Source organism: Mycetomoellerius zeteki, unplaced genomic scaffold (genome assembly GCF_001594055.1).
Source record: "Mycetomoellerius zeteki isolate Tzet28-1 unplaced genomic scaffold, Tzet1.0 scaffold78, whole genome shotgun sequence".
Taxonomy (NCBI): Eukaryota; Metazoa; Arthropoda; class Insecta; order Hymenoptera; family Formicidae; genus Mycetomoellerius; species Mycetomoellerius zeteki.
The window spans coordinates 202,697-230,387 of NW_017257808.1; the positions used below are offsets into that span (position 1 = coordinate 202,697).

General features: G+C 38.9%; 6 protein-coding genes across 10 annotated transcripts in view; 2 read left to right on the plus strand and 4 right to left on the minus strand.

The window, feature by feature from the left end:
• Wdr59 (WD repeat domain 59) overlaps positions 1-3,417 on the minus strand; it is an 8,109-nt gene extending 4,692 nt beyond the window's left edge. The window contains 10 exon segments of the mRNA XM_018458769.1: positions 1-167; positions 234-300; positions 513-592; positions 690-849; positions 933-1,082; positions 1,165-1,298; positions 1,379-1,592; positions 2,553-2,688; positions 3,081-3,130; positions 3,222-3,417. The exon segment at positions 1-167 is cut by the window's left edge and continues 9 nt beyond it. Of these exon segments, the coding sequence (XP_018314271.1) occupies positions 1-167; positions 234-300; positions 513-592; positions 690-849; positions 933-1,082; positions 1,165-1,298; positions 1,379-1,592; positions 2,553-2,688; positions 3,081-3,130; positions 3,222-3,272 (1,209 nt within the window). The 5' untranslated portion in view covers positions 3,273-3,417.
• A 1,287-nt stretch (positions 3,418-4,704) lies between these two features.
• Maf1 (repressor of RNA polymerase III transcription Maf1) lies at positions 4,705-8,508 on the plus strand. Its single transcript, XM_018458797.1, has 5 exons — positions 4,705-5,963; positions 6,431-6,580; positions 7,534-7,815; positions 7,985-8,104; positions 8,189-8,508. The coding sequence occupies exons 1-5, from the start codon at positions 5,881-5,883 to the stop codon at positions 8,259-8,261; spliced, it is 708 nt and encodes a 235-aa protein (XP_018314299.1). The 5' UTR covers positions 4,705-5,880; the 3' UTR covers positions 8,262-8,508.
• Positions 8,509-9,453: 945 nt separating this feature from the next.
• LOC108729621 (uncharacterized protein C7orf73) lies at positions 9,454-10,178 on the plus strand. The gene is made up of 3 exons (XM_018458800.1): positions 9,454-9,666; positions 9,739-9,792; positions 10,018-10,178. Exons 1-3 carry the CDS (start codon positions 9,577-9,579, stop codon positions 10,093-10,095), a joined length of 222 nt encoding a protein of 73 aa, XP_018314302.1. The 5' UTR covers positions 9,454-9,576; the 3' UTR covers positions 10,096-10,178.
• EMC4 (ER membrane protein complex subunit 4) lies at positions 9,979-11,510 on the minus strand. Of its 2 annotated transcripts, XM_018458799.1 has the most exons (4): positions 11,300-11,510; positions 10,673-10,944; positions 10,371-10,593; positions 9,979-10,068 (listed from the first exon to the last, which is right to left on the minus strand). In XM_018458799.1, the coding sequence occupies exons 1-3, from the start codon at positions 11,365-11,367 to the stop codon at positions 10,397-10,399; spliced, it is 537 nt and encodes a 178-aa protein (XP_018314301.1). In that variant the 5' UTR covers positions 11,368-11,510; the 3' UTR covers positions 9,979-10,068; positions 10,371-10,396. The 2 variants fall into 2 exon arrangements, with proteins under 2 accessions (XP_018314301.1, XP_018314300.1); XM_018458798.1 differs by lacking the exon at positions 9,979-10,068 and having other exon boundaries at positions 10,261-10,593.
• A 2-nt stretch (positions 11,511-11,512) lies between these two features.
• rictor (rapamycin-insensitive companion of Tor) lies at positions 11,513-22,053 on the minus strand. Of its 4 annotated transcripts, none has more exons than XM_018458794.1 (10): positions 21,618-22,053; positions 21,473-21,517; positions 20,523-20,679; positions 16,306-19,557; positions 15,157-15,286; positions 14,693-15,075; positions 13,995-14,097; positions 13,808-13,915; positions 12,993-13,375; positions 11,513-11,562 (listed from the first exon to the last, which is right to left on the minus strand). In XM_018458794.1, the coding sequence occupies exons 1-9, from the start codon at positions 21,670-21,672 to the stop codon at positions 13,010-13,012; spliced, it is 4,599 nt and encodes a 1,532-aa protein (XP_018314296.1). In that variant the 5' UTR covers positions 21,673-22,053; the 3' UTR covers positions 11,513-11,562; positions 12,993-13,009. The 4 variants fall into 4 exon arrangements, with proteins under 4 accessions (XP_018314296.1, XP_018314297.1, XP_018314298.1 ...); XM_018458795.1 differs by lacking the exon at positions 11,513-11,562 and adding an exon at positions 11,569-11,598; XM_018458796.1 differs by lacking the exon at positions 11,513-11,562 and having other exon boundaries at positions 12,894-13,375; positions 14,693-15,060.
• A 2,377-nt stretch (positions 22,054-24,430) lies between these two features.
• LOC108729605 (uncharacterized) lies at positions 24,431-26,088 on the minus strand. The gene is made up of 3 exons (XM_018458776.1): positions 26,064-26,088; positions 25,589-25,983; positions 24,431-25,340 (listed from the first exon to the last, which is right to left on the minus strand). Exons 1-3 carry the CDS (start codon positions 26,065-26,067, stop codon positions 24,666-24,668), a joined length of 1,074 nt encoding a protein of 357 aa, XP_018314278.1. The 5' UTR covers positions 26,068-26,088; the 3' UTR covers positions 24,431-24,665.
• Between the last annotated feature and the right edge of the window lie 1,603 nt (positions 26,089-27,691).

The window sequence follows — 27,691 nt, forward strand, 5'->3', positions numbered from 1 at the left end:
CTGCAAACTCTTTGGTTGAGTGGGAGACGAGACTTTTTTAGAATTGTCTGGAAAGCTGATCGTCTCAGATTGCGGCACAGGCTCGTCCACTTTGGTCGTAATGTAATTTATCTCAGGCTCGCTCTGAGAAGTATTCAGCTGCAGTTCTTGGACGGATTGCAGAGTTCCTGTAAAGATGTTTCTTATATACAAAAAAATTTTATCACAGAAATATCACAATGTGTTCTACATACTTAAATTATTCTCTTCGGAATACTGACTGTAAACTGATAGGCCATCATCTATACCATTGCTGCATAACTGAAAATAAGAAACATTTCTTAATACTTTTAAGGCTTTCATGTACTCTTTTCAAAGGAACTACGCGGTTATCTTCGTGTCTTAATACATCGATAAATGTATGATATATATGAAGATAACTCGCAAGCTGCCTAGCTCCTTTGAAAAAACATTTCTATTGCTGTCAATTTGTATACTTTACAAAATTATGAGAAACATAAGTCGCATCTTACTTTCTTTATAAATGGACTGATTTTAAATATCCTCAGACATTGATCCTTGGACCATGTAACAAGTTCAAACTCGCTGTTTTCTATAAGTAGATACGAATAGAATTATAGCGATGTATTTTCTATAACTCTTTTTTCTCTTTCTATAATATACTTTCAAAAATTTTTCAATATAACAACCTAGTTTTAAATGCCGCCATTGAAATTCAAGCACAACATCCGTGTGGCCCACAAACGTATATATCGGTGCACTGAGGTTTGACGTGTTCCATAGTAAAAGACTGTTTTCTCCACGTCGTAATTGCGGCACCACTATCGTCACTAAACCCTCTCCAAAAGGCTGCAAAAAGATTTACGAATGACGCATTATATGGAACACAGTTGCGACATAAAAATTTCTAAATTCTACTTTTGTGTTCCTACCGTATATCTTGCTCTCCACACAGGAGAATTTGTCGTTAAAATACTCTCGGCTCTACGCGGGTTGACAATATCGAAAATCTTGACGGTGCAGTCTTGACTCGACGTTGCCAATTGATTTTGTTGAAAGGGACACCAATCTAAACCGTGTATCTAAAATTTTACTTTGATTTGAATACTTTTTTTTACAAAAACTACTAACTAGTAATAAAGAATAATAATAGCTATGTCATACTTTTGTCAAGTGGGCTGTTATATACTGCACAGGACTCGTTGCCTTCCGCTGGTCCCATATCTTGACATCTCCATCGTGCGCTGTGGCTAAGATATGGGACGACAGTGAATTCCAACGTACTTGGGATGATCCCGCTAGGAAAGACGTAAGAACTATTATTTTCTCAGTCAAGAAGGAATCAAGTATCTCCCTTCTACTATGTCTTCTATCTTACCAACTGCAGACAAAGACAAGCATGGTTTTCTCTGATCTCGTATATCCCAGATATGTATAAATGTGTCGATACTACAAGAAGCAATGATATCCGGCTCCTTAGGATGCCAACTCAAATCGCTAACTACCCGCGTGTGGGCTTTCAAGCTTTGAGTAGTTTGCAGCTCATAACCTCCTGCTCCGCTGAAGTTCAATATTTCGATTCGTGTATTGCTCTAAAAGAAAATTATTTCAACACAAGGTGTAACAAAATACACAAATTTTCCCAGATAGTATGGAGCGGCAAGATCCCAATTGTCTATCATTAGTTGGCCAATTTAATATTTCCTTATTGATGCTCTTACAGAAATCTAATAATGACCAAAATACTGAAAGACAGTAATTAATTACTTATTTTTAAAGTTGTGTAATTTTAGTACTCTAAATAAGTAATTAATTACTGCCTTAGTGAAAATTTTTCTCAGAATTTTTCATATAATTTTTCAGAATTTCTATATAATTTTATAGCTTTCTCATATTTTTTATACGAATTGGCACACTTCTCAAAAAATCTACATCTTTTTTCTCAGAATTTTTTCATATATGTTACTTATAAAATATCGTAAAATTTCTAAAAGTTTTTGTAAGTATAATTTCTGATGAAAAGTTATAAATTTAAAAAATTAAAATATATTTTTTAAAAATTATGGGATGAGAAATTTCGGAATATTTCAGAATTCACTTGTATATGAAAAATTCTGAGAGAAAATGTAAACTTTTCGAATATTTTTGAGTATTTCTGAAAAATGTTCCAATTCGTATAAAAATTATGAGAACAATTTTCATCAAGGTGCCTTTTAGTAATAAATTAGTATTAAATTAGCCAGTATTTGCACTGTGTCCTTGCTGGAAAATGCTTATGTCGTTGCACAGGTTTTATACATGATAAAAAAGCTGTGCAAGGATACTACAACTATACTGACATTGAGTGCTTTCCATTTAGTGACACAAATCAACAGTGTTGTTTTGTCTTTGTTATTCATTGAATGTCAAGAAAGATAGAATGATGTTTGTATTGCTAAATAAAAAGCAAGTTCTATGCTATCTGGATTCTTTCTATGTTTCATCTAATAATATATAAGTTTTTGGCGATACATTTACATATATTTGTGTATAGAAGACAGACAGAATCTTACAGAAATCGCACACAAGTGGCAATTTAAGTCACATGGATTCCATTCGGCAGAGCCAACCTCGTATTTACTCTGTCGCTGAAACTTCTTCACCGTATTCACATCCTCGTCCAAATGTTTCACCGCTAAGTATCTACGTCTAAAGAAGAGACAAAAAGAATACAATTTTTGTATTTATATGATATCAGTAATAATAGAATATTTAAAACACAGTAATAGACTGAATGACATTTTTCTCACATTAAACACGCGAGTTTCAAGAATATCTTTGAAATAATCTCGTTCTACCAAAAACTTGAATATTAATTATTCATAAATTAATAAAAATTACTAAATATTTGCCACAGGTTTAAAGCACAGTAATACACTAAACGACATTTTTTTTCACATAAAACACGTGAGTTTCAACAGTGTCTTTTAGGTAATCTCTTTCTACGAAGACTTGTGTGTGGTTGCTGATTATTTATATAAATTAACAAATATTACTAAATATCTGCCACAGGTAATCGTTGATTTTTAAGGGCCACTTACCCGGCCAACAGAACGTAATTACCGGTCGCGTCCACTGCCATGGTGTTAGCCTAAATAAAAAACGAAATAAACCCTCATTTCTCCGATGCAACAAGAGTTGTTACTTCTTACAGAAGAAGACGCGACACTTTCTTGACCAACCTGTAAGTCGCGATGTTCCGTGACCACGTAGTCGCTGTTTCGTTTCGACATATTGACCGATTTTGATTAAATAAACCTTTAAACTCCTGTTTACGACAGGCTGTCACACCATCCTCATTTCCACGCCGATCCTGCTGGAGCCTGCGCTAGTTCTGCAAGGTTAAGATTGCTCCAAATAAATACAGCCGAGCCGACGCGTGCGCCATGATTAATGGTGCGTTCGGGAAGGCGCTAATAGCGCTATCTGTCATTCTATCTTCGTTGTTTATTAAACGTAAAACAAGGATAGAATGACACAATAGCGCTAATAGTGTCTTCCTGAACGCACCTTAAATCGCTACACATGCACGCACACATACACATACATCATACAGAATGTTTATACATAAAAAGGTGTTTTAAAATAACATCACACGGAGATATTAAAAGATATGCTTGTTAATTATTTAATCGTTCTTCTGTATCCTTTATGTTACATATATCATTCGATCTCTGATGTATCATTATATTATCTCTATTATATTATCTCTATAACGACACGCTTGTTAATTTGAAAAATTGTATTAAATTTTTATATTTAACGTGAATAACCAGAAGATAGGCTGCGCTAATTTATAAATGGATTTCGGCTAATTGGTTCCATTTTGATGTAAAATTAACTTTTTATCTTTTTTTAATACTAAATGTTCGCTTCTAACAATGCAACGTAGATTAATTTTAATCTCGGTTTAATTTACTCTTTATCCTTTTCCAATTTCTAGAACTAGAAAAAGATGAAAAGCAAGTTAAATCAAGATTAATCTATAGTGATAAAAACATAATTCTAAGAATTAAAAAAAGATAAATAGTAATTTTAATCTCGCTTCAATTTACTCTCTATCTTTTTCTAATTTCAACGATTAGAAAAAAAGATAAACGCAATAAATTAAACTGAAAGAAATTAAACTTGAAGTTAAAATCTTACGTTGGTAGAACCTTCGTGCCTTTAAATTGTGGACTTGCGGTCGTCTTCTGTGGTCTTTTACTCCCTCCTTCGTCCCTGTTTACGTTTCGACATGCAATCGTCTCGTTTCAACAAACAGGGAGCTGCGGCCGAGAGCGGCAAAGAGAGAGAGCAGATGTTCCGTTTCGGTCAAAAAGAGACAAGCTCCCGCCTCCCGGTCACGGTCTCGTACACATACGCACACACACACGCGCACGTGACCGTCTGCACGCGCGCGCGTCGCTGATGTAACGCGATTGGCTGCGGGAACGCGTGCCTCCCCCACCGACTGGCGCGGCGAGAGCGCACGAGCGAGACCGAGGGAGGCCGAAGCCATTCGAGCGAGCGAGAGAGCGATACGATACGTCTCCCCGCGGTCTCCCTCGCAACCACCTCCCCTCCCCCCGCTGCTGCTATTGCTATTTCTGTCACGTACGTGGGGCACACGCGCACTCACACGAGCTCCTGCGTACGTACGTGAGTCCCGTTGAGCGTACATATACACGCATACGTCGTTGGCGCGTCTCTTATGTGTGCGGTGAACGCGGGCTGACACCGAGTCGCAATTAGAGTTTAGAGTTGGTAAACTGGTCGAGCTCGCGCGCGAGGAAGGTCGAGTGCGTTGTCAGGGGATTGTGTTTCGCAGGAGACGCGTTCGACGAGATCGACAAGTGTTTCTCAGGAGGAGGCGTATATCGTTCCCTACAGTGACAGTGATATCAGCCACAGCGAAGCGACAATGTCCGTGATTATGGATTGTTATCGTCAGTAGCGGGCGCTACGCGTGAGGCATTGTGTCTTTCTCGGCATACATATATATATCCCTCTCTCTCGCACTTTTTCCTCCGAGCGAGAAGAAAGCAGCCAGAGGCTGAAATCTGACGTCTCCTGTCAATCCGAAGAACACCGCGAGAAGTTGTCCTTCCGCCCTTGTGTGTGTGTGTGCGTGTGTGTGTGTGCGTTCGTTCGCGCGGCCTTCGCCGGAGAGACGATAATTTTTATTCCAGAGCTCAGTCTCTAGTAATCTCGAAGCGAGAAGCGCACCTTTGTTTATCGGTGGATTCGTCGCGTCTCGCGTCGCGTCATCGCTCTGTCTCTCGCTCTCTCCCGTGTATCCGTGTCTCTCTCTCTCTCTCTCTCTGTCTTTCTCTTTCACTCCGGCTTCTATCAAAGCGGGGCAGCGCACGTAAGGGACTAGTACTCACCTGTGTACTCTTCAGGGGAGTGAAGGGCCTTGATCTCGCGTTCAACAAAGCCCGCTCTGGAACTCGATCACCTTCCCCCAAATCCTTAACTAGCTATCTGTAATGTGCAAGTACAGCAAGGAAGCCGGGAAGACCACTACGTCGACAATTAATCTCGTCCACTCGAAAAGGAAAGGAATTTTCATACACATAAAAGAGATGTTCAGCAACCCGATAAGTCAAAGGAGTTATAGAAGCTTCTTGACATTTCGCTTGTACTGAACGGCCTAGCCCTTGAGAATCTGAGCAAAAAACGTATCTAGAATCGCCTGGACAGCGAGTGACAAGGGCTCCAAGAGTCACGAGATGTCAACGTTGTAAGCCGGGTAAGCCCAATTGACCGGGAGATACTGACAATAACGCCAGTTTCCAGCACTCCAAGGCAGGAGCCACAGTTTACAGTGTAACCAGAAAGATCGCCGTTATCAGCAGGATGAAGCTGCTGGAGAATACCCATTTGGAAGCTATAAACAGTGCCTTGTCCATCAAGACCGGAGATAGCAAGATAATCGGGAGGTAACGCAAATGGAGGCTATACTTAAATTCATTCTATTACGACTGTTTTCCATTTGACATAAGTGTTGCTCTGTCTTTGTTGCTCGTTGAATGTCAAGAAAGACAGAATGATGTTTGTGTCGATTTGTATCACTAATGTCACCAATGTTGATTGACTTTAACTTACTCTTCATTTTGTGTCCATTTCTACCAATATATAGTCTTTCATTTTAATCTTAGTTCAACTGTTTATGTTTTTCTAGTTTTAAGAATTAGAAAAAGATGAAGAGCAAATTGAACCGAGATTAGAGTTAATCTACATTGGTATGTGTTTCTACCAAGAAACGGAGAATTCTAAGGATTAAAAAAGATGGAAAGATAAATCGAGATTAAAGTTAATCTACATTGGTAGAAACAGGCATAAGTGGGAAGCATCTATTATCTTGAACCATTTTGTTATTATTTATATTGCATCTTTATCATTGCAGGATTGAGAGTTACTCTTGCAAAATGACAGCCAACGACAAGCAAATGTACAAACGGTACAACGCGGAGCAGGGTGGTACGCCGCATGATCTACAAGCTTTATCACCACCACAGACATCTTTGGGAACGTCTCCGGCTCAGGGATGCTTGAGGTATTTTCGAAAGATACCTATTATTAATCTATATTTGTAGGAATTTTAGTTAATTTAGTTGAAACATTAAGTTATCTCTTGCATGTGTATACTTAAAGCTGGAAACACAATAGATACAGGCAATAGGCATAGACTGCTTTCCTTTTAGGAGACATAATCGACACAAGTCGACACAAGTTCTATCTTTGTCACTCTCTGAATGTCAAGAAGGATAGAACGACGTTTGTGTCGATTTGTGTCGATTTGTCATCAAATGGAAAGCAGTGATAGGCAACAGGGAATAACGAGCCGTCCGATCAGAGCTCTGGAATATAAATTCGATATTATATCCCAGAGCTCTGATTGGATGGCTCGTTATTCCCTGTTGCCTGTGTCTGTTGCCTGTGTCTGTTGCCTGTGTCCATTGTGTTTCCAGCTTAAGTCGGTATTAGTTCTTATTACAAGATCGTCTTAAGTAATGTCTTAAGACGCTAATTAGGATCTATATTAGCATCTTGATATGCGTTCTACAATAAATCGTTACTTAAGCTTTAATCTTAAGTCGTGGAAAATTGATCAGTCACAGTCGAATGTGAGAAGAATAATGATTGATCAATTTCTTATGGCTTAAGACTTACATAGGTAATGACTTATTGTAGAAACTTCATGAGACATTACTTAAGATGGTACTTAAAATAAGTCTTAGGCCGGTATTCATAGTCGATTCTTATATCTAAGACTGTCTTAAGTACAGTCTTAAGATGTCATAAACCAATCAGAAGTATTAATATTTTAAGAACATTATTTAAGATGGACTACAAATATCACCCATTAAAATCAGAACGCATTATGAATACCAGTCTGTGATTGGTTTATGATATCTTAAAACTTACTTAGACGGTTTTAAATGAGAACTGATTAGCCTTAGGCACAACTTGATAACACTAGTATCACAATACGTCTTCCTTTTACAGTCGTAGCGTTTCCGGCGACGAAGAGGGTCCGCTGTGCGACACGATCAGCAAGAAAACGTTATTTTATCTGATCGCCACGTTGAATTCAACCTTTAACCCGGACTACGATTTCTCAGACGCTAAGAGCCACGAGTTCAGTAAGGAACCAAGCCTACAGTGGGTAATGAACGCGGTGGATGGTAATCTCAACGCTACTGCGGGCGATCATTATCGATCATTACGTTCCGCTCTTTGGGCGGCTGTTGACAAAGAGATATCGTTGCACGGGTGTGATATTTACAGGTAAATATCCAATTGTTCACGATCATCTTGCCCTAATATAAACAAAAAGTAGAAGGTACACACAGATCCTGAACACTGAATTAAATGTTCTATGGCATCAAGTAGGAGAGTAAGTGTAGAATTATTTAAGTAAGAATAATACGAAATAATGTAAGAAAACGTTTTACAGTTACAATCCAGACTTCGCGTCAGATCCTTTTGGAGAAGACGGATGTCTGTGGTCCTTCAATTATTTCTTCTACAATAAAAAGCTGAAGCGCATCGTATTTTTCACGTGCAGAGCGATAAAGTAAGTTTCTAGAAAAGGGATACATTTTGTCTTTCTTTTTTTCTTTTTCAATTTGTAATGCGATTTATCCGTTTTGTTTCGCAGCCCTCTCTACGTGCCAGATTCCGGAGTTGGTAGTGACTTCGCCATGGATGAAGATGACGAAGATGGTTATTAGATCATCCGCGTACACACACATACACACACACACACACATAAATATGAACTCATGTTTGCAATTCTTAATCTTCAAATTTTGAATCTTCTCTGATTTTTATTATAAACGATTCAGAACTATTTTGGATACAACTAGAATTTTTGTGTTTTTTTTTATCAGTCACTAATACGTCACTCTTGCGACAAAAATCTCTTAGATTATAAAGGTCTTACTTTTGTAGTTTATTAAGCGATACTGACCTTGAATACATATAAATGAATCTCTTATAAGAAAATAATTATTTCTTTTAAGAAGTAGATCATACATACCAATATTATCTCTTTATAAAAAAATCCACAAATTTATTAGATCAAGCTAAGGATTCTTCTCTGTCTTTGTGATGTATTACGTTATTACTCTCAACATAATATTATACATATATTTTGAAGGCAAATTGTACGTAATAAAATCCAATAGCTCTGTTATATACAACATTTCCTCAGCCGTAAAATAACATTAATCGCCTTTAATTTTATGGGCTTTCTATAATAAGCCATTACCTAATCTTTAAATCTTAAGTCATAAGAAATTGACCAACTATAATCGATTATTCTTCTCACACATTTGACTGTGATTGATCAATTTCTTATAACTTAAAACTTATAATGACTTATTGTAAAAAGCCTATTATATATATCTTCATGTTATTTATATATAAAATTATTATTTATAGAAGTGTAAACAGTTTAATTTATTAATCTCACTTTTCATCCTAGGGAAAAAGTTCCATGATTGATACCCAGAATTAAAAGATAAAAGTTGCGCCCCTCTCATCTCCAGTTAAAACGAGCATCAGAAATAACTAGATCTAGTTACAAAGTTAACCAAACTGAAAATCACTAGAAAGTCCTTATAGGCTATCAGGATCACTAGTAATTTTCAGTTTGGTTAACTTTGTAACTAGATCTAGTTATTTCTGATGCTCGTTTTAACTGGAGATGAGAGGGGCGCAACTTTTATCTTTTAATTCTGGATATCAATCATGGAATTTTTTCCCTGGGATGAAAAGTGAAAAATTTCTTCATTAACTTAGTAAAAAATTTCACTTTTTCTGATAGCCTATCAGGATCACTAGTGATTTTCAGTTTGGTTAACTTTGTAACTATCAGTGATAGCTTTCCATCCTGTTTCTTATCATGCTCGCGCATGTTTAATGCTTCGTGTTCCAGCGTACGTCAGTGCATCTCCATCCGAGTGTCTGTTCTGGTCTGAATCGCCGTTAATACTAGAGGTGAGGGCCAAATCCACTCGAAGAAGAAGAAGCACTTCCACCTGAATGTTTAGCGATATTTCGCGAACGTCAACGAGCAAAATTTTCGTGTTGACTAAATCTGTTTTGAGAACCCTCAATATGCTTCGGTTCCTGGTATGTAAAAACATGCAACTCTCGCGATTTCGAGGACCATTTCGTTTGTAACTTTCTTCTAATAATTTGCAGATCAGTCTGAGTATTGGAGTATACGCCGGAATATACATAGCCCAAAATTACGAGGTACGCAAATTCAATAAGATAAGAAATGCTTTTGCAACTTTAATTGGTTTATATATGACAAAATAAATATACATAAATCGTTACTGATTCTTCACGTATAAACGATACTTAAACTTTGTTTATCGATCGCATCTACTATCTTCTTTAAATTAATCCAAATTGAAAATTATATAAAGCAAGATTTGTACCTATTAAGTAAATGTTTAAAGCTAATCTTTGCCATAGGTGCCACGGGTGGATGAACCAGCAAAACTGTACCAGCGAGTACTTCAGTTTCTAGAAGAAAATAAAAAAAAGCCATAGTATAACCATAGCAATGTATATTTCTAAAACCACTTCCAATACTAGAAGACGGATATGCTATTATCGATGTAATATGATGTAAATGTAACATTATAGCTCTCAAGGAAACGTCGATATATACCTGTGTATATAGTACTCAATGCAATGTACAAAGACAAGTCACTCTTATTTTTCCATACATTTATTTTAATAAACAATACTTAAATGCATGACACGTACGTCCTTGCAGTATAATTTAGCTATAATTCACGTGGCCGCGTATGCCAAATACTTACAATGCCGCCTGACCGACCCCTTTGCATCAAATGTACATGAAACCTCCACCGGAATACTCCAATCTTGTCTGAGGCTCGACGAATGCCAGCCAGTCGGACGCGTGCGTCGGCAGCAGGCCCATCGACTGACACTTGTACAGAGCTAACGCGATATTCACTAATTGTCCTAGGAAGTACACGAACTTTTGTCCGCACGCGTGCGTACCTTCGATCACTTTGAACGCTGAGCAGAGGAAGCATGTGATTATAGAGCGGTGTCGAAGATTTATGCCTTCAGCATTTACAATTTCAAATCAACTCACTTTGTTGGAGGGTGAACAGCGCCTTGACTGGCTTGATGATGAGCATACCGACCATCATGATGGGGAATATCGAAACGGAGCTACCAGCCATGTACAGGATAAACAGATTCATGGGTACTTGTTTGAGGGGCCCCAAAGCCAGGTCCCACGACTTCTTTATTATCAGGAGATTAGAATCAGACTCCCTCATGTACTCGACATTGTGAAAGAGGCCACCGGTAGGTGTGTACCCTGGTGGAGACGGTATCTCCACATTTTTGTCTTGTTTCGTTCTGTAAAAAGAATGTTTGGTTTACTAATTAATTATTTATGAAAATGTCAGACGGTACATCTGGGTTTTTTTTCCCAGTGGCAGCTATTTAAAGGCTATTTAATCGAGGCTCGAGTAGGAAGATACTCAGACAAGTTCAAAGAAGGTGTAAGACATCAAAACATGATGATTTAATGATGTCTTCAGGACGTTTTGTCTGCGTTTTAGACATTTTTCTCTGAGTGCAGATACTACAAAGGTCACGTCGAAAAAGAGCGGACGTTAATATTTAATACGTGAGTAGCTCGCTAACGTCGACAATTTAAATACGTCAAATCGACACGTGTACTCGTAGATGTGCCAATTAGGTTACGTACCTGTGCGCAAAGTCTAGGGCCCATTTCGACCGCTTGGAGCCTTGCTTTGAGCTCGCTGTCATCGTCATCCGGGAATTATTTACGCTGGCAAGACTTTGTATCGTTTCTCTTCTCGATAAATAATTATGGACGACGCGCAATGACGCGAATAATCGGTGACATCCGGAAGAGGGATTATTCGCGGTGTGGCGATCGCTGCGCCGATTAACGGCGGATTTCTCGAACTCAGACTACTCAGGACGGTAGCGTCGATAACGTGATGCCTTGATTAACGACAAAGATATCAGGGACGTGATAAACTGGGGGGGGCGTGGAGGGTAGACACCCTATATTCAGAGTCTGGCCATGAGCAATTTTGTTAAAATAAAAGTTAGAAAGAAGAGTATATATTTCTCTTTTTATATATACTATTTCGAGATAGAGATGCAATAAGAAAAGAATAGCAGGACAAAAATTTAAAGTAGGAGAGAGAAAAATATAATTGGATGAATGAGGTAAAAATAACGTTTGTAAACTAAATCTCCTTGTAAATGCTGAAGAGAATAAATTCTATTCTATATGCTATCTCATTCTAACTTATCTTGTTTGACTCATTTTAGCTGAAATGCTAAAGTACAACAGGCTAATCAAAAGTTTGTCTCGTAGCCAGATTCTGTTACAGGAACTCTAATGAAGGGAACGAGATTTATATAGACTTTGTTGATATTCCACACATTCTGCTCCTTTTTTCCATCTTTTTTTCATCGTATACATGATACATAAATTAATGTATAAATAGAAATGAAATTGTAATATTAAGTATAAAACTAGCAACGTTACACGGTCCCGTCGCGTCTTCGCGACGAAAGAAAAAGAGTCGACTGCGACATTAAAAAATAATGCGATTGATTACAATGGGGCATACGATATAGATATAAAGTATGAATTAATCGGTCATCAACCCGCGGACTACACACGTAAGTCTGTGAGAACAGAACAAAAGGTTTTCAGTCGTCAGTGTTGGTCAGTGTTACTTGAACATTTCTCCTAAAATATTTATATTTTGCAAGCAGACTTGAATTTTGATTTTATAATTATATACTCTAGCTATATAGTGTGTGGCATTCTCCTGGAAAAGGAATTTGTTGAGAAGTCTGCACTTTTATTTATCTCTTGTGTGGCAAAAGTTGGCAAAAATTTGGCTATCTCTAAGGCCCGTATTCATAATCAGACCTTACACTTAAGGCTTCCTTAAATTTATCTCTAGATGCTCAATAAAATGAAATAATTCGTAGAGCATCTGAAGATAAATTTAAGGAAGTTTTAAATATAAAGCCTGACTATGAATACATAAGAGACCCAATGTATACAAAAGCATGTGTAATCCTGGGGTTAATGAATAATTGTAGAGATAGGCGCGAGGCGCGCAAGAATAGGAAACGTTGAAATATGCATAAGAATACGTCTGATTGCCGGCAGTGTGTGTATATGTATGTGAATGTATGTGTATACGTGTATAATTTATTATTTTCATATATCATTATTATTTTAATACAAAATATGTACACACAGCATATAACGTACGCACGGCATGCATACGCGGGCACGCACGTACGCACGCACGCACGCACGCACGCACACGCGTACACACGCGTGCGCAGTCGTGATCGAGAATTCGAAAACTACGAATCAAGGCTGATGGCAGTGTTTGTACCTGATACTTTTAACGACCTATCGGAACTCTTTGACAAACGTATTCGCTCTTCCATCGGCTATGATCTTCTCGTCGGTGCGCCGTTCTTGTGACGGACGAACGACCTCCAGAGACTTCTTTCTACGTTGATGCCCCACGTTGCACGATTCACCGTTGCCGCTGTCACCGTCACCGCCGCCACCGGTCGAGGAACTCTCTTCGGCGACCGATGCCAGTTGCGTCGTTTGTATCTCAGTCAGAGTAAGTCTTCCGTTAATCTTGCCCTCCACAGGACTTACAGATTGCTGCCGAGGACTAGCCTCGGAGCTAGGAACAGATGATTGCAAGGGATTCTCCTCCGTGCCGATCGGAATCTTCAAGATGTTGATTGGTTCGACGTAGAGCTGCAAAGTCACAAATTAACTTACAATCAAAGAGAAAGGGAGTTACTCACACATACATTTTAATTTATTAATGTAATAAGATTTGTAATAATATTGAATTTATTAATGTTTATTAATCTTTTAATATTTAATATTTTAATTTTATTTATGTATAATATTTATAAATATAATGAATTTAGAGAGAAAAGAAGCCGATAACAGACAGTTTCACATAGTTATTAACTCATAAATATCATCATATTAATGATAAGTAAATTTAATTACGAATTCTTCGCACAACCATATTTTAGCTTTTTATTTTTAAGAAAAAGTTCCTTCAATCGATTACGCGTTGTACCAACTATAAAATAACGCTGACGTGAATGCTGACAATCATGAGTCATGCGTTTATAGAAGTCGACACATGGAAGCATGCGTCGGAAAAAAACTTACCGCATCGAATGAAGAATCCAGAAACAACTCTTGCAGAAATTGCCGCGCTGGCATTCTATACGTACCGCTACCTAAGCGAGCAGCTACGTCCGAAAACAAGCAGGTATCCTGCAGAAAGCGAATATATGTAAAGAACACTTCTGTGTGCTGCTGCAGAAACAGAATGTACGACAAATGTATGACATACCTGAAACTTCTCGGGATACTGTTGCCTCAGTCTAAGTAACGATTGACGACTGTGACGATACCACACTGGATTTGCAAGTCGTTGGGTGTGTCTAAGTATTTCTCTGTGCAAACACGACCGAATTAAACATAACACAAATCTCATAAAATTTTTATCATTCACTTTTAAACGTCACAAAAACTTTATAAAATTTAATTAATTAAGAACTATATAATTCCAAATTTCTCATTTTAAGATTCCTGTCTATTCACTACAGCATCGTGGACTGTGACGTTAAAAGCGAAAAAAATAAATAAAGAAATCTTACAAACTACATTAAAATATATTTTTTTTTTAAATAAAACATTCAATAAAACAATCGATAGAATTGTAAAATATACCGCAAACTCCCCTTCGGTAATCAACAAATAATCATCTAATTGAAATTAAATTATGTCTAATACTAAAAGATAAAACAAGCTACCTATATGACAGTTGTTGAATTAAAATATTTTATTCTATTTCGAAATATAAAAGGAAAATTTTCGGTATATTTTGCAAGAATTTCTACTATGTTTTTTAACGTCATCAATCTGAAGATCCGTGATGAGTGATCAGAGAACTTAATATTTCAATAAGCAATTTTTTGTTTACATTCAACTATATTACTTCTACCCTCAACGTACGAATACCCTGCCAAAAGATCATATTTCCGGTACCTTCGCAATTTCATATCCTTCTCCGTACCAGTGTCCTTGCCATTCTTGCCGTGATAGCAAATGAGACACGTGCGACAATGCTCGGCGTCGGCATCACATTCCGAACTGGACTCCTCGTCGATCTCTGTTGTCTCCAACTCGGATCTGATGCTATCATCGAGGATGGTCGGTTGGGATGGCTGAGGAGGCTCAGGGAAGATCGTAAGCAACTTCCTCGGTAGGCAGACACCCATGTAGAATACGTTTTCATTATCGTCTTCCGGAGGAGGTGGCGTCGGTGTGAGAATCGCGTTTTCCGCAATCCAACTGCGGGACGAATCGTATTCCGACAGGCTCTGTAGCGAAAGACGGCCGTCTAAGCTATACATCTGCAAAAAGAAAGACTGGATTGTTCATGCCTATCGTGTTGTTTAAAAAACCGTTGAATCTAATTTCTCTAGACATAAGCATATCTTTTCACGTACTTCTAAACTACTTTGAGAATAACTCGGCCTGCGATGGCGTTGTAAACTACGTAGTCGCGCATATCCTTCAGCATCTTGTTGGCTTAGTCTTTGAATACTTGAAACAGGACTTGGAGTTTCGCCTCTCTCTCTAAAAAACAGACAAATATATAACATTAATATTAATATCAAAACGCAAATAGATTAAAACATATTTGAATCCATCTTTTTTTACATTTATGTCCGTTTCCACAAATGTAGATTAATTTTAATCTCGGTTCAACTCTTATCTTTTTCTAGTCCTAAGAAAAAGATAAAGAGCAAGTTGAACTGTGATTAATCTACATTGAAAATAGTCATTAAATTTTAAAAATAAAAGTAAAAAAATTCTTATTAAGCTACAATAGTTCGACAATTGAGGAGCAGTCTTTCAAAATGTGTTTTGTCCACAATTTCATTTTTTTAGTTAGAGAAGAGAGAGAGAGAGAAGAGAAAAGATAGCGGAGTAATCAGTGTCGAAAGACTCACATTATAAGCTACTCTGAGATGTTCAGAAAGTATTTTTTCATTGTTAATTTATATGCTGAAAAAAAAACGTAGATATTTCGAAGTACTTTATGTTTTTTAACTAGAGACAAACAAAATGCATTTGTTTAACATTTTTAGCAATTGTTTAGCAATTTTGTTTAATATTTCTGATTGACATATTATTATTTTCTGTAAAGTGCGTAGTTTATTTCTTTCACGTTTTCTGAAATTTTTGACAAAACGCATTTTGAAAGTCTGCTCCTCAATTATAAGCTCCTCCACTTAAGAAGTCCGCTTCAGATTAGAATAAATATCTAATAGCGAATTCGGTCACTTGCACTACACTAGATCAGTGCATACTAAAAGCTGCTTTACATGACATTAGCAAAGTTAAATGTAAAAGTATATAAATATTTTAAACGATAAACTATCTACTAATGATATTGTCACGTTATTTAACAAAATATATGTGTATCATTTCATTGTCGAAGTTGATTATATTGTATCACTGCATTGAGATATTTTATATAAAGCAGCTTTTAATATGCACTGATCCAATGTATAGTGCGAGTGATCGAATTCACCACAATATTTTAGTATCTACTCTCGATATGTATTTTTGTCTTCAATCGCTTCACTTACGATAGGAAGTATCGTCGCGCCTCGAGATCCGTGGCCGCGCTCTCGGATCGATTCCTGGTGCGGCGTACAATTGGTTCGAGCAATTCCGGTTTGCCGTCGCTGAGGCTACGATGATGTCGCTGCACGGGGATCGGACTTGGCATAGGATATCTAGTCGAGGGCGGTACCACGGGCCAGTTGTCACCACGTCGATGCCTGACGCATGGCCAGTTGAAGTTCACTAGTGTATCGGCTCCAGCTCGTGTAGTGCCGATCAGGCTGAGAGCGTACATCGCAGTGGCACGTACCGAATAATACGGACACGTTTCCGCCATGGACGTAATCATCTCAATGATACCCAGATGACTTAAATGTTCAACACCCGCGACAGACGTGCCCGCGTGGCCGAGAGCCCAGAGAGCTGATTTGACCTTTAGAATGCCGCCGTTCGGGCCGACGAAGTGATCATCGCGCGACGACTCGGTCTCCAGCCTCCAGCTTCGCTCCGGAGTGGTGTGTCTGGAATCGTCCATGCTGGTCTTACGACGGATCTCCAGCAATGATTCCGTCCGTGGTTGGCTCATCGTGTCACGAGGTTCAGTCTCCACTGTTTCGTAATCGGGGATGGTCTCGAGGCGGCTGCACTGCTCGACGGCTTCGTCCGTACCGGACTCCTCCGACATGATGCAGACATCGTCGATAGCAGCGGAGGCCGCGGTTGCTGCCGCCATGGCTGCGAGACGACTCGTTCTGGTACATCGTGAGTTGGACTCTGAGTCGCGACCGCCAAATTCCAGTTTGAATCGTTGCAACACTCGAGCGAAACGCTGTATCACGTTGCGACGTAATAATAATTGCATTCCTAAGTCATGCTGCGCCAGCTGGCCGATTAAATGCGGTGGCACGTAGATGTCTCGTGGCATTATCACCACATCATCGGTGGCCCTTCTCTGATAGCTGCCAGACTCGTCGCGTTGACGATACGTCAATGCATCATGTATCTCTCCTTCTACAAGGCCCACGTATCGCTCGGCGAAACCGCCCGGTCCGATCCACTTCTCTAACTCCTCGGAAGGTGCGGCTAGACTCGCGAAACCTTGCTGAAGAGAGTACAGTCGGATTTTCAGTAAGTAACCCTTGTCGCCCAGGTGCTGCAGCCACTTGTCCCAGTCGCGCGATTGTCCACCCTGTTGCAACAATGCCTCCAGATATTCGGTCTCGTCACAGGCTTCGTGTAGTGCCTCTAAAGCAGCCAGCGCCACGGCCGTGTAGTTGTCCGACAATCGATCCGCCAGCAACGCCATCGCCCAGCGTACGGCGTCCGTCATTCTAGCGCGAAGAATTAACCGTAGGAACTGCGTAGCGTAGAGGCGCGTGCTCCACAACGTTGCTTCGGAGATGATCTTGCTTAATACTTTCCTGTTGGGACCGTCCCGGGAGTAATCCAAGCTGGACACAATCAGTTTGACGTAGCAGTCATGATTGGTGGCCAGCGCGAGATCTTGCAACTTCTCCAGCAGATTGAAGCTCTTGAGAACCACCGTCCCCTTGGCCGAGTGACTCAATTGGCCGAGAAACAGGAAGTATTTCTGGCAACACGTGGTGGACATGTGACGTGGTGAGAACAGGCAATCGTGCGCAGACTCGGCAGTGCGAATGTTGCCAATCTGCTCGGCGATGTCCCCGATCAGTTCGTTGAGCAATCGCGCGCCTTCCGGTTCGTGCAGTTCCAACAAACAGTTCAACAGATCGCAGCCTGCGAGAGTCGCCTCGCGCGCTAATATTACGTTTGTGCCCAGCTCGACTCTGCTATAGCCATTCCACGACGGTTTAAAGTAACGCACAAGTCGTTTCATGAACAGCCGGTGATCGGAATCATGAAGGATTCGCGTCGCGTCTTCGCGCGACCGTAGAATCGCTCGCACCACTGGCCAGTTCCAAGCAAGAGCGTCTTTTGAGCTGAGCACTTGCGCGTCCTTCAGCAGAGGCGTGATCGGTGACTCCCTGCCGATTCGTAGCCAATGCCTGCCGGATGGCCGTTGGCGTCGTGGCAGAATCGGACGTAACCAGGTGCCCGCTTGAAGAATACGATCGAGGAAGAGACTCGCCGGCGTCTGTCTACGTCGCATCATGGTGTGCATTCGCTCAAGAATGGTGACTGCCGCTAACGCCTGATGTTTGCCGGCGCTCGCGTGTTCCAGCAGATTCGGCAACGGCGGTGTAAGATCGCAGAGTTCGGATGGTAGGAGCGAATGTGCGAGGTGCAGCAACGCACCTAAGAGTACCGCCGCGCGTACCGAGATGAAGGTGTCGCTGGAGACGATGGTTTCTGCGAGGGCTCGGTGCAAGCCACACTCCAGAAGAACGTAGACTAATAACGCTGAATGTATCTCCGTGATGTTGGGACAATGTGACGACAGAGATGGCAGTATAGATTTTCCCTCGGCGGCAACAAAGCCCTCCGACAACTTCCACGAGTCCCGCGATCTGCTGGGATCCACCGCGGCCAGCGCGACGTCCGGCTCGTCAGTCCAAGTGGGTAACGGCAGGTCCAGTAACTCGTAGAGCAGTTCTAGAACGGCGCCACGCACCTCCAATTGGTCCACGTATAGAATATCCGCGATGGCCTTGAGACCCGAATTATTGTCCGGCCGGCAAAAATGAAGGACGCCCGGATACGAGCGCAGGATGCTTAGCAAGGCGAGTTTACTGGCGGTGAATCTCTGTTCGCGCTCCTCCTTGGTTCTTTCCATGCTCAAGGAATGGAGCTCGCAGTAGGGTGCGGCAAAGCACAGGAGGGAGACGCTGGCGCGCGTATCGGGATTGTTCAGCAACCGTAGCAGCACTCCGACGACGGGTTCGACTGCGATACTGCTCTGCCCGGTCATCGCGGCTCTGGCCAGCGTGCCGACGCCGCCGCAGCTTATCAGCAGATTCGAGTTCAGGACGCCTATCTCGCACAGAACCGCTAGAAATGCTTTAAATGCACGATCCCTTTCCTCTATACCACTATTCGTTAAACTAATCAATGATCTCGCTAGTGCGGAACTGAAATGCTTAGGGGCTAATACTAGGATCCTCCTGACGAGTCGGAGAGCTTGTATCCTCTCCATTTCATTACGCAGGTTAACGTCCATGCTACGTGCCAAGAAATATGGGTATTGCAGCCTGTTGATCGCGATGACGTCCTGCTCCTTCTTGAGCATGTATCGCACCGTTCGTAACGCGGCGGCGCGGACTTGCGTCGCCTCATGGACCAGACCCACGCGCAAGCTATAAAAAACAATTTTGCGATAAGTAATTCATAATCGATGGTTTCAATATCTAATAATTGGGCAAAGTATAGAGATCCTATAACAGAGTCTGGTCACGAGTGATTTTGTCAAGAGAGAGAAGAGTACGCTTCTTCCCTATATGTATAATATCTCATTTTAACTTACGTTATTAAATTCTATAACTTTAATTAAGATTATAAAGTAATGGCTTTCTAAAATAAGTTGTTAGTCACCATTCATATCATATTAGCAGTATAAGTCAGAATTATAAGTCATAAAGCTTAGGAAATTTACATCCAGAATGAATCATATTAAACTATTACGTTATAATATTTTAGCTAATCAGAAAGATGGTACCTAGTTCTTAGAGCAAATAACAATAGGCCTGTTCTTTTTAGCTGAACTTTTGCACCAGTTTATCTTTCTTCTTCTTCTTCTTTCCTCCTGAAGAGAAAAGGACGAAAGATGAACTGGGACAAAAGTTCAGTTAAAAAGAACAGGCCTAATATTATATTATTGGTCAGTCATAATGAAACTTAAATTGTAATAATAAGAAATAGAATTTGGCCATATTCATGCAGTTACTGACTTATTATTGCCTTATGACATACTACTGACTAGTTTACAACTCGTTCTTGTCTTCTATCTATTACTAATTTATTGTAGAAAATTTATTAGACAGTATAAGTGAGAGATAGTAAAAATATATACAGGAAGAAAGCATATATACATCTATCTTTCTCGTTGGATTTTGACAAAATCTCTCATGGTCAGATTCTGTTAAAGGGTGTTCAGAATAGAAATAAGGTCTGTTTTTTTTTATAGCTGAACTAGTATAAATTTTTCAAACTTAAAGTAAAATAGAGATATAGTTTAAAATTTGACAAAAGCAAGAAGAAAAGTTCTAGTGCAACTTAATTCAGCAATAAAAAACAAAACCTATAATTGTCAGTGGATTCTTACCAACAGAACAGATCCTCCGAGGAATATCCATAATCTTGGGAATCAGTTTCGCTAATCAACTTAACAATAGCATTGAGATACGCTAGCTTCTTTACGCTTGGAACATTGTGCCGCTGGCAAAGATTAGTTAAGACCTCCTTGACATTTTCCTTTAATCCTGCAAATAAATCAATTCTTCTTATGAATCATGACAACAATATGTGGCAAAAAAAAGAATAATAATTTAGTATATATATAAACACTGACATAACATCAATATTTCATGCTCAACAATTGTTATATGTATGTTATATTATATTCATATTGTTGAGTATAATATTATAGCATTTCTAACTAATAAATCAAGAGCTATGAGATACTTATTGCTAAATTAAAAACAAAATACAGTTTAGCAGTAAATATCTAGTCTCATAGCCCTTGATTTATTAATTCGAATTTTTATTTGAGCTCTATTTTTTTTTATATAACATTTCTGTTATATTATTGTTAATTAGTGTTTACTGGGATCATGCTTCGCAGATTCTCGGGCAAAAAAAACCGATAGTTAAATTGCGCAATATTCTCAAACGGACCGATCTGAAAACAGGATAAAGTCTGAAATAGAATTGACTGGCTGATCTTGCTGTCCACCTTCTCTCTGTTTCCCTAATCTCTTTAGATCAGGCCAAGTACGTGAATACGTTTTCAAACTCTCGAATGACAAAAGACCGGATCGTTCGATATCGTTGGTACCCGCGTCATTGCAAACACGCGGCGAACCGGTAGTCGATCTCGTGGGGGGTTGAGACGCAGCAACGGGTTGCGCAACATTGCGCAGGCGAAAGGTAAATAAATACGGAAGTGCGAAATAGTGCGAGAGGCCTCAGATGGTCATGAACGGCGGAGGTTTTCGAGAGAGGAGGGAAAAGGGGATGATCCGCGATTACGGGTAGGCAGGTTAGGTTACTAACCTCTTGACAGATCGAGCTGAACGTAGCTGTCCTCGTCTTGGCGGCCTGCAATCAGAAAAAAAAACAAAAAAGACACAAGGAGAGGAGACGTGAATTGCCGGGCGCTACGTATCGCGCGATTCAATCGCAATTGCCGTGCACGCACTTCGACGGGAACGGCGGAGGGTTCTACCCCACATCATCCAGCTCGAGATTGCCATTGTCCCGACCGGAGCCTCGGCTGGACGATCCGTGCGACGAGGATGGACCTGTGCTCCGGATTCTCTCCTTCCTCAACCGTCGCGATCACGCTGCTCGACGACGCTCCTCTCGGTGCGTGCGTGGTCGTCGCGCGTCACCCGCGCGTCGCGATATGTCATTCTCGACCGCGAGCGGGAGCACCGAGCGAGTGTACGAATGATCACGAAGCACTACGAGTGCAGGTAGACAGGCAGGCAGACGTGCGTGCGTGCCTGACCTAAGATCGTGCGTGCGCACGCGAGTGCACGACTGAGAGCGCCTATCGACGAACGTCAGCGGTCGGCGCGCCGGATTTCGGAGCGTCGCACGCGTCACGTCAATCGGCGAAGTCCGGCGAAGTCGTCTCGACTCCCGATCGACTATATTTTTGCTACGGCGTCGAATAGCTGATAGCGGCGAACGAGAACTGACGAGGTGACGAGAACTCGCCAGGAGGAATAAGAAAACGAAGATGAAAACGACGGAAATGGGGGCGAAATCTCGTCGCGTGCGCTTTTGCCGCTCCGCTTTCGCGCTCCTTCGCATGCCCAGCTGGCGAAGGCGCCGCGCGTGGTACCCGCGGTACCGCTCTCAGCTCACCCGGACCACCCACGAACGTGAGAAACAATTGAACGGGTTACGCGATCAGAGTAAGGTGGATGTAAGACCGGTATTCATAGTCGATTTTTATATTCAAGATTGTCTGAGTACAGTTTTAAGATATCATGAATCAATTAGAAAGCCGCTCGCATTAATATCTTAAGACAATTATACGTAAGATTATCTTAAAATAAAAACGAACTAATGCCCGTATTCATAATCAGATACCTTAAGGGCCCTGGCACACAAAAAACTTAAGGCAGTAAGACGTAAGCAGTAAGGAAATCAACATGTTGGATTCGCTATTGCTTATGTTATGGCCTTACGGACTCTATTGTGATTGGTCAATTCGCTTACTGCTTATGTTTTATTGCTTAAGTTATTTTGTGTGCTATGGCCCTAATTGTATTTAAGGCTTCCTTAAATTTATCTTTAGAATGCTCAGTAGCCAATGAAATAATTAGTACCCGCATAAAAATATATACTACTAGTGCAATAAGTAAATTCGAATAGTGTAATAGTGATGGAGAAAATTTTATTAAAATTACATTGAAATTTTATTGTGAAAATAAGTATTATTGATTAACATCATATTTCAGAGGGTACACGACAAAATTATAGAATTCATAAAGGAAACCTTTTTTTTATTATAATTTTGTCATGTATCCTCTGAAATATGATGTTAATCAATAATACTTATTTTCACAATAAAATTTCAATGTAATTTTAATGAAACTTTCTCCACCACTATTACACTATTCGAATTTACTTATTGCACTAGTAGTATATTTTTATGCGGGTAGAGCATCTGAAGATAAATTTAATAGCGATTTCGATTACTTGCACTACACTAGATCAGTGCATTTTTTTACATGAAATTAGCAAAGTTAAATGTAAAAGTATATAAATATTTTAAACGGTTATATAACTATCTACTGATATATATTGTCACGTTATTTAACAAAATATATATGTATCATTTCATTGTCAAAGTTGATTATATTCATTGCATTGAGATATTTTATATAAAGCAGTTTTTAATATGCACTGATCCAGTGTAGTGCGAGTGATCGAATTCACCATAAGGAATTGGCTTTAAAAAAAGCCTGACTATGGCCAGTATTCATAACCGTATTCAAGACCGTCTTAAGTAATGTCTTAAGACGCTAATACGGCCTTCTGATTGGTTCATGATGCCTGGTTTATGCTTCGGTCTTAACTCTAAAGTCCTAAAATTCAGCCAATAGGGCTGCCAGTTTTAACTGGTTCTAACTGAAATCTGTATTCCATTGGCTAAATTTTAGGATTTTAGGATTAAGACCGAAGCATAAACCAGGCAGACACCTCAAGGCTGAACTTAAGAGGTCTTGAATACAAGATCTGACTATGAATACCGGTCTCTGATTGGTTCATGCACTAGCTTAAGACCATCTCGAATCTTGAGCACCGTCTATGGATTCCACCCTAAGTCGTTAATGCGACCCTCTGATTGGTTTATGACATCTTAAGACTGTACTTAAGACAATCTTGAATATAAGATCTGACTATGAATACCGCCCTATGAATATGGGAGGGCATAAGAATACCGCCCTAATGTAGGATTCGTACTGCGTACGGCATCCGACGTACGACAAAATCAATAAAGCCTGTTCTACAATCGAGTCGTAAGCTGTAAGTTCGGATCTACAATAGTTGTTTTAAGCCTTAAGTTGTAAGAATTTGACCAATTACAGTCGAAATCGAAGGGAATAATTGACTACGATTCGTCCATTTCTTATGGCTTAAGGCTTAAAACTCTATTGTAGATCCGGAGTAAGCCGTAAGAAATTAACCAATCATAGTCGATTATTCTTCTCACATTTGACTGTGATTGGTCAATTTCTTACTCTTACTTCTTAAACCAAGCTTACTACGTGTATAGGCCATTAGATCTACATAATCTGACGGAAATAAAAATAGCAGTAAACTTATTCATAAGACAAATTTCAATCAGTTGAAATTTGTCTTATACTATTTTTAAGGTGTTTTATATAAAGCGATCTCATCATTTCATTTTATTCAAATGATTTTTATTTACAAGCATGTAACAAAAATTAACGTGTCATTTTTCGCTTATGACATCATAATTCAGTATGGCTGCTGCAGCTATTCGGGAATCTTGTTTAAATGTTTAAAAACATGTATAAAATCGTACATAATTTTGAAAATCATACATTCCCATTTCTACCGCTAATCTGCTGTCAAACCATGTAAACAAACCTGTTATATTTTTTACCCTTATATTTTTTTGTGACATTTTGTTGCCAGCAATTATACATATAATAGATATAATAAATTTTGTATCAAATTTAAGTTTTCCTGTTGACAAAATTTGTCAACAGATGCTTTGTATCTGTTCAAATACACTTGGCTGATCTCGACATTTTTCTTCCAAATGATTCGGTTTATTACAATGACGACATATTCGACCATGTGCTGGACATCTTGATACTACATGGTTCATACCACATTTGGAGCAATTTGTTATAAAAGGAGTTCGACACATCATCGAAAAATGATTCCTCTTGCCACATTTTATACACAGTTCACCGTATGCTGGACAACATGATTGAATATGACTCATTCCGCATTTAGTACAGTCATATATGTACTTATCTTTATTATTCGTGTAATGATTGAACCATTTATACTTATTGCAATGGGTACAACATAATTTGGGAAAACATAATTGACATTGATGTCCCTCAGTCGTATATTGATTTTGATTCTGTTCTGTACTATATTGAGTAGACTCTGTTGTAGCAGATTCGACATATGTAGGATTCTGCTTCGGTGTTTCATCAATTTTTTGTGCCATTAAATCTTCACATTGTTTCCAGAACAGAATAATATGATACAAATCTAGTGATTGTAAATATGGTATCAATTTTTCTCCTTTACTTTCTATGAGAAGCGCAGCTTTTCCTGTGAACCGCTGGGTACTAATATCTTGTATAATTTTCTCTTTCACAATCCTTATAGGATCAATATCCTGTACTATAGCGAAGAACTGCAAAAATAAATTTACAAATAACACTATAAGATTTTATATAAATTTCTCTAAATTCTTTGGAATATGTTACTGTAAAGAGTGAAAATTGAATTAATCTTGAAAAAGAGAGGCTTGATTTTCAATCTTTAAGAATGAGATTTCACTCTCTTTAGAGTAAGATTCAAAAAGTTTTAGAGTAAGAGTATATAGTATTATAAAATAGTATATAGTATTATATATAATATAAGTACTTTTATTAACTATACCTTCAATTCACATATGTATTCGTCGATGTCTTCATTGCCTCTTTTTTTATCTCCATATAAGCAATAGAGATCAAATTTCTTAATTAGTATGTCTATATCCACCACGTTTTTATCTTCTCCATAAAAATGAAATGTTCTATGAATCTCTTGACCAATGGGACCCATACGATTTAAAAGCATGAAACCCCACATTTGTTTTTTATCTTCAGTTTTGTCAATATTCTTCAAATAAGCAAAGAAATTATTTTTCCATGAAAACCAGGTTCTAACAAACTCATCTTTTGTAGTAAAGATGGTAGGTGGTACTGTCACAGTTGCGATTGTAGATTCGTTTCCGTTAGGTAATTCTGCTTGTTCATTGTTTACAAGTTTTTCCTCTTGACTAGAAGAACTACCTAAAGATATTATTTATAAGTTTCATTACACAGAAGAACAATATCAAATATTATGTCCTATGTGTATAATGTATAGTTACCCATTTTTTAAATAATCGCTTGAATATATAATTTAAAATTTAAATATTTGGATAATAATTTTTTGCAGAGAAATTGGACTGCAAACACAAATATTTTTATATGAATTAACACTTAATGGAAGGAGAAAAAAAATAAAGATTATTTTAACAGCACATACAATCTCACAACGACGTTTCACTAGATTACTATTAGTAATACTATTACTAATAAACTATTAATCTGTACAATTATGTTTCATATTATCCAGTAAATAATATTAGGAGAATATTATTAGTTAAATAATATTCTCGAAACTAGAACTATTGTTTGTTGGCACAGTGTACTAAAGTTTTAATTCTTTCTCGTTAAACTTCAAGTTTAACAATAAATACTTCAATTTAATAAAGGTTAGCTATCAAATGTGTTATCTCTTTACTATGATAAGTATAGATAAATGATTAAAGAGTAAGATAATTATTTTTTATACAAGCCTAAAAAAGTATATGTAGTGAATCCCCTATCATCCTCATTCATCAGAGGCATAAGACAAATGCTCGTATTCATAGGCTGCGTTCCGTTGACTCAACAGGTTTGCAACCGTTTTATGATTATCTGCTGAGATAGGACCATTCTTCTAGATCTAAAAGTATGATCCAATTAGCGCGAAGGAAACTTCCAACAGTTGCAAAACAAACGTTCTGCTGAACGCAGCCAATCATAAAACGGTTGCAAAACTGTTGAGTCTGCTGAACGCAGCCAATCATAAAACGGTTGCAAAACTGTTGAGTCTGCTGAACGCAGCCAATCATAAAACGGTTGCAAAACTGTTGAGTCTGCTGAACGCAGCCAATCATAAAACGGTTGCAAAACTGTTGAGTCTGCTGAACGCAGCCAATCATAAAACGGTTGCAAAACTGTTGAGTCTGCTGAACGCAGCCAATCATAAAACGGTTGCAAACCTGTTGAGTCTGCTAAACGCAGCTAAAGATTGCATGTGGATAATTTATGGGATCGTCGAATTATCTGTGAATAATTGTAAAATATTGATATTAATAATATTGATACGAATAAGAGCCTAGCTGCCAAGGGGTCGATAGTGTATTTTAAAATGAGATGAAAATTACAAAAGTGAGCAAATTCACTAGAATATTTGTAATTTTATTGGTCAGTATACCTAGTGGATTATGCTCATTTTAATTGTCATAGTCGACTTCTAGGATTGACTCTTATTAACACGAACACGAGCCACATTCATTTTTGACTATTTTATCGACAGTTTCATATTTAAATAGATGTAAAAAATATGAATATAAATATAAATAATAATATAATATAATGTAATAAATATAATGTAATATAATATAATATATGAGTGTGAATATCGCAAAAAATAGACGTTGATGTACTAGTGTATGGCGTTTCACGGTTTTTTACGAAAGAGGCTTCGGGAATGACTCTCAAGTTTCCCTCTGTTGTTGGTAAAATTGGGGAAATCACTAGAAAAATAAACAGTGGGTGCATTCAGTACCACGACCGCTCACTAATGACTCCTGCACACTGGACGCGGAAACGCTTACCGCGCGGCAAAATACGACGCGGTAGCCAATAAGCTTACAGCTCCTAACATGTTCATTGGTTACCGCATCGC

Coding starts and splice junctions, on each gene's coding strand:
- rictor (XM_018458794.1), bottom strand. CDS start 21,672: ATGGCAATCTCGAGCTGGATGATGTGGGGTAGAACCCTCCGCCGTTCC. Junction 19,558..20,522: donor TCGGAGGATCTGTTCTGTTG/GTAAGAATCCAC, acceptor TGTTTTTTATAG/CTTGCGCGTGGGTCTGGTCC. Junction 13,376..13,807: donor TGGATTCTTCATTCGATGCG/GTAAGTTTTTTT, acceptor GTGACTTTGCAG/CTCTACGTCGAACCAATCAA.
- Maf1 (XM_018458797.1), top strand. CDS start 5,881: ATGAAGCTGCTGGAGAATACCCATTTGGAAGCTATAAACAGTGCCTTG. Junction 5,964..6,430: donor GATAGCAAGATAATCGGGAG/GTAACGCAAATG, acceptor TTATCATTGCAG/GATTGAGAGTTACTCTTGCA. Junction 8,105..8,188: donor TTCACGTGCAGAGCGATAAA/GTAAGTTTCTAG, acceptor TTTGTTTCGCAG/CCCTCTCTACGTGCCAGATT.
- EMC4 (XM_018458799.1), bottom strand. CDS start 11,367: ATGACGATGACAGCGAGCTCAAAGCAAGGCTCCAAGCGGTCGAAATGG. Junction 10,945..11,299: donor GCCCTAGACTTTGCGCACAG/GTACGTAACCTA, acceptor TTCTTTTTACAG/AACGAAACAAGACAAAAATG. Junction 10,594..10,672: donor GCTGTTCACCCTCCAACAAA/GTGAGTTGATTT, acceptor TCCTCTGCTCAG/CGTTCAAAGTGATCGAAGGT.
- LOC108729605 (XM_018458776.1), bottom strand. Junction 25,341..25,588: donor AATACATATGTGAATTGAAG/GTATAGTTAATA, acceptor TTATTTTTGCAG/TTCTTCGCTATAGTACAGGA.
- LOC108729621 (XM_018458800.1), top strand. CDS start 9,577: ATGTTTAGCGATATTTCGCGAACGTCAACGAGCAAAATTTTCGTGTTG. Junction 9,667..9,738: donor TCAATATGCTTCGGTTCCTG/GTATGTAAAAAC, acceptor AATAATTTGCAG/ATCAGTCTGAGTATTGGAGT. Junction 9,793..10,017: donor ACATAGCCCAAAATTACGAG/GTACGCAAATTC, acceptor TCTTTGCCATAG/GTGCCACGGGTGGATGAACC.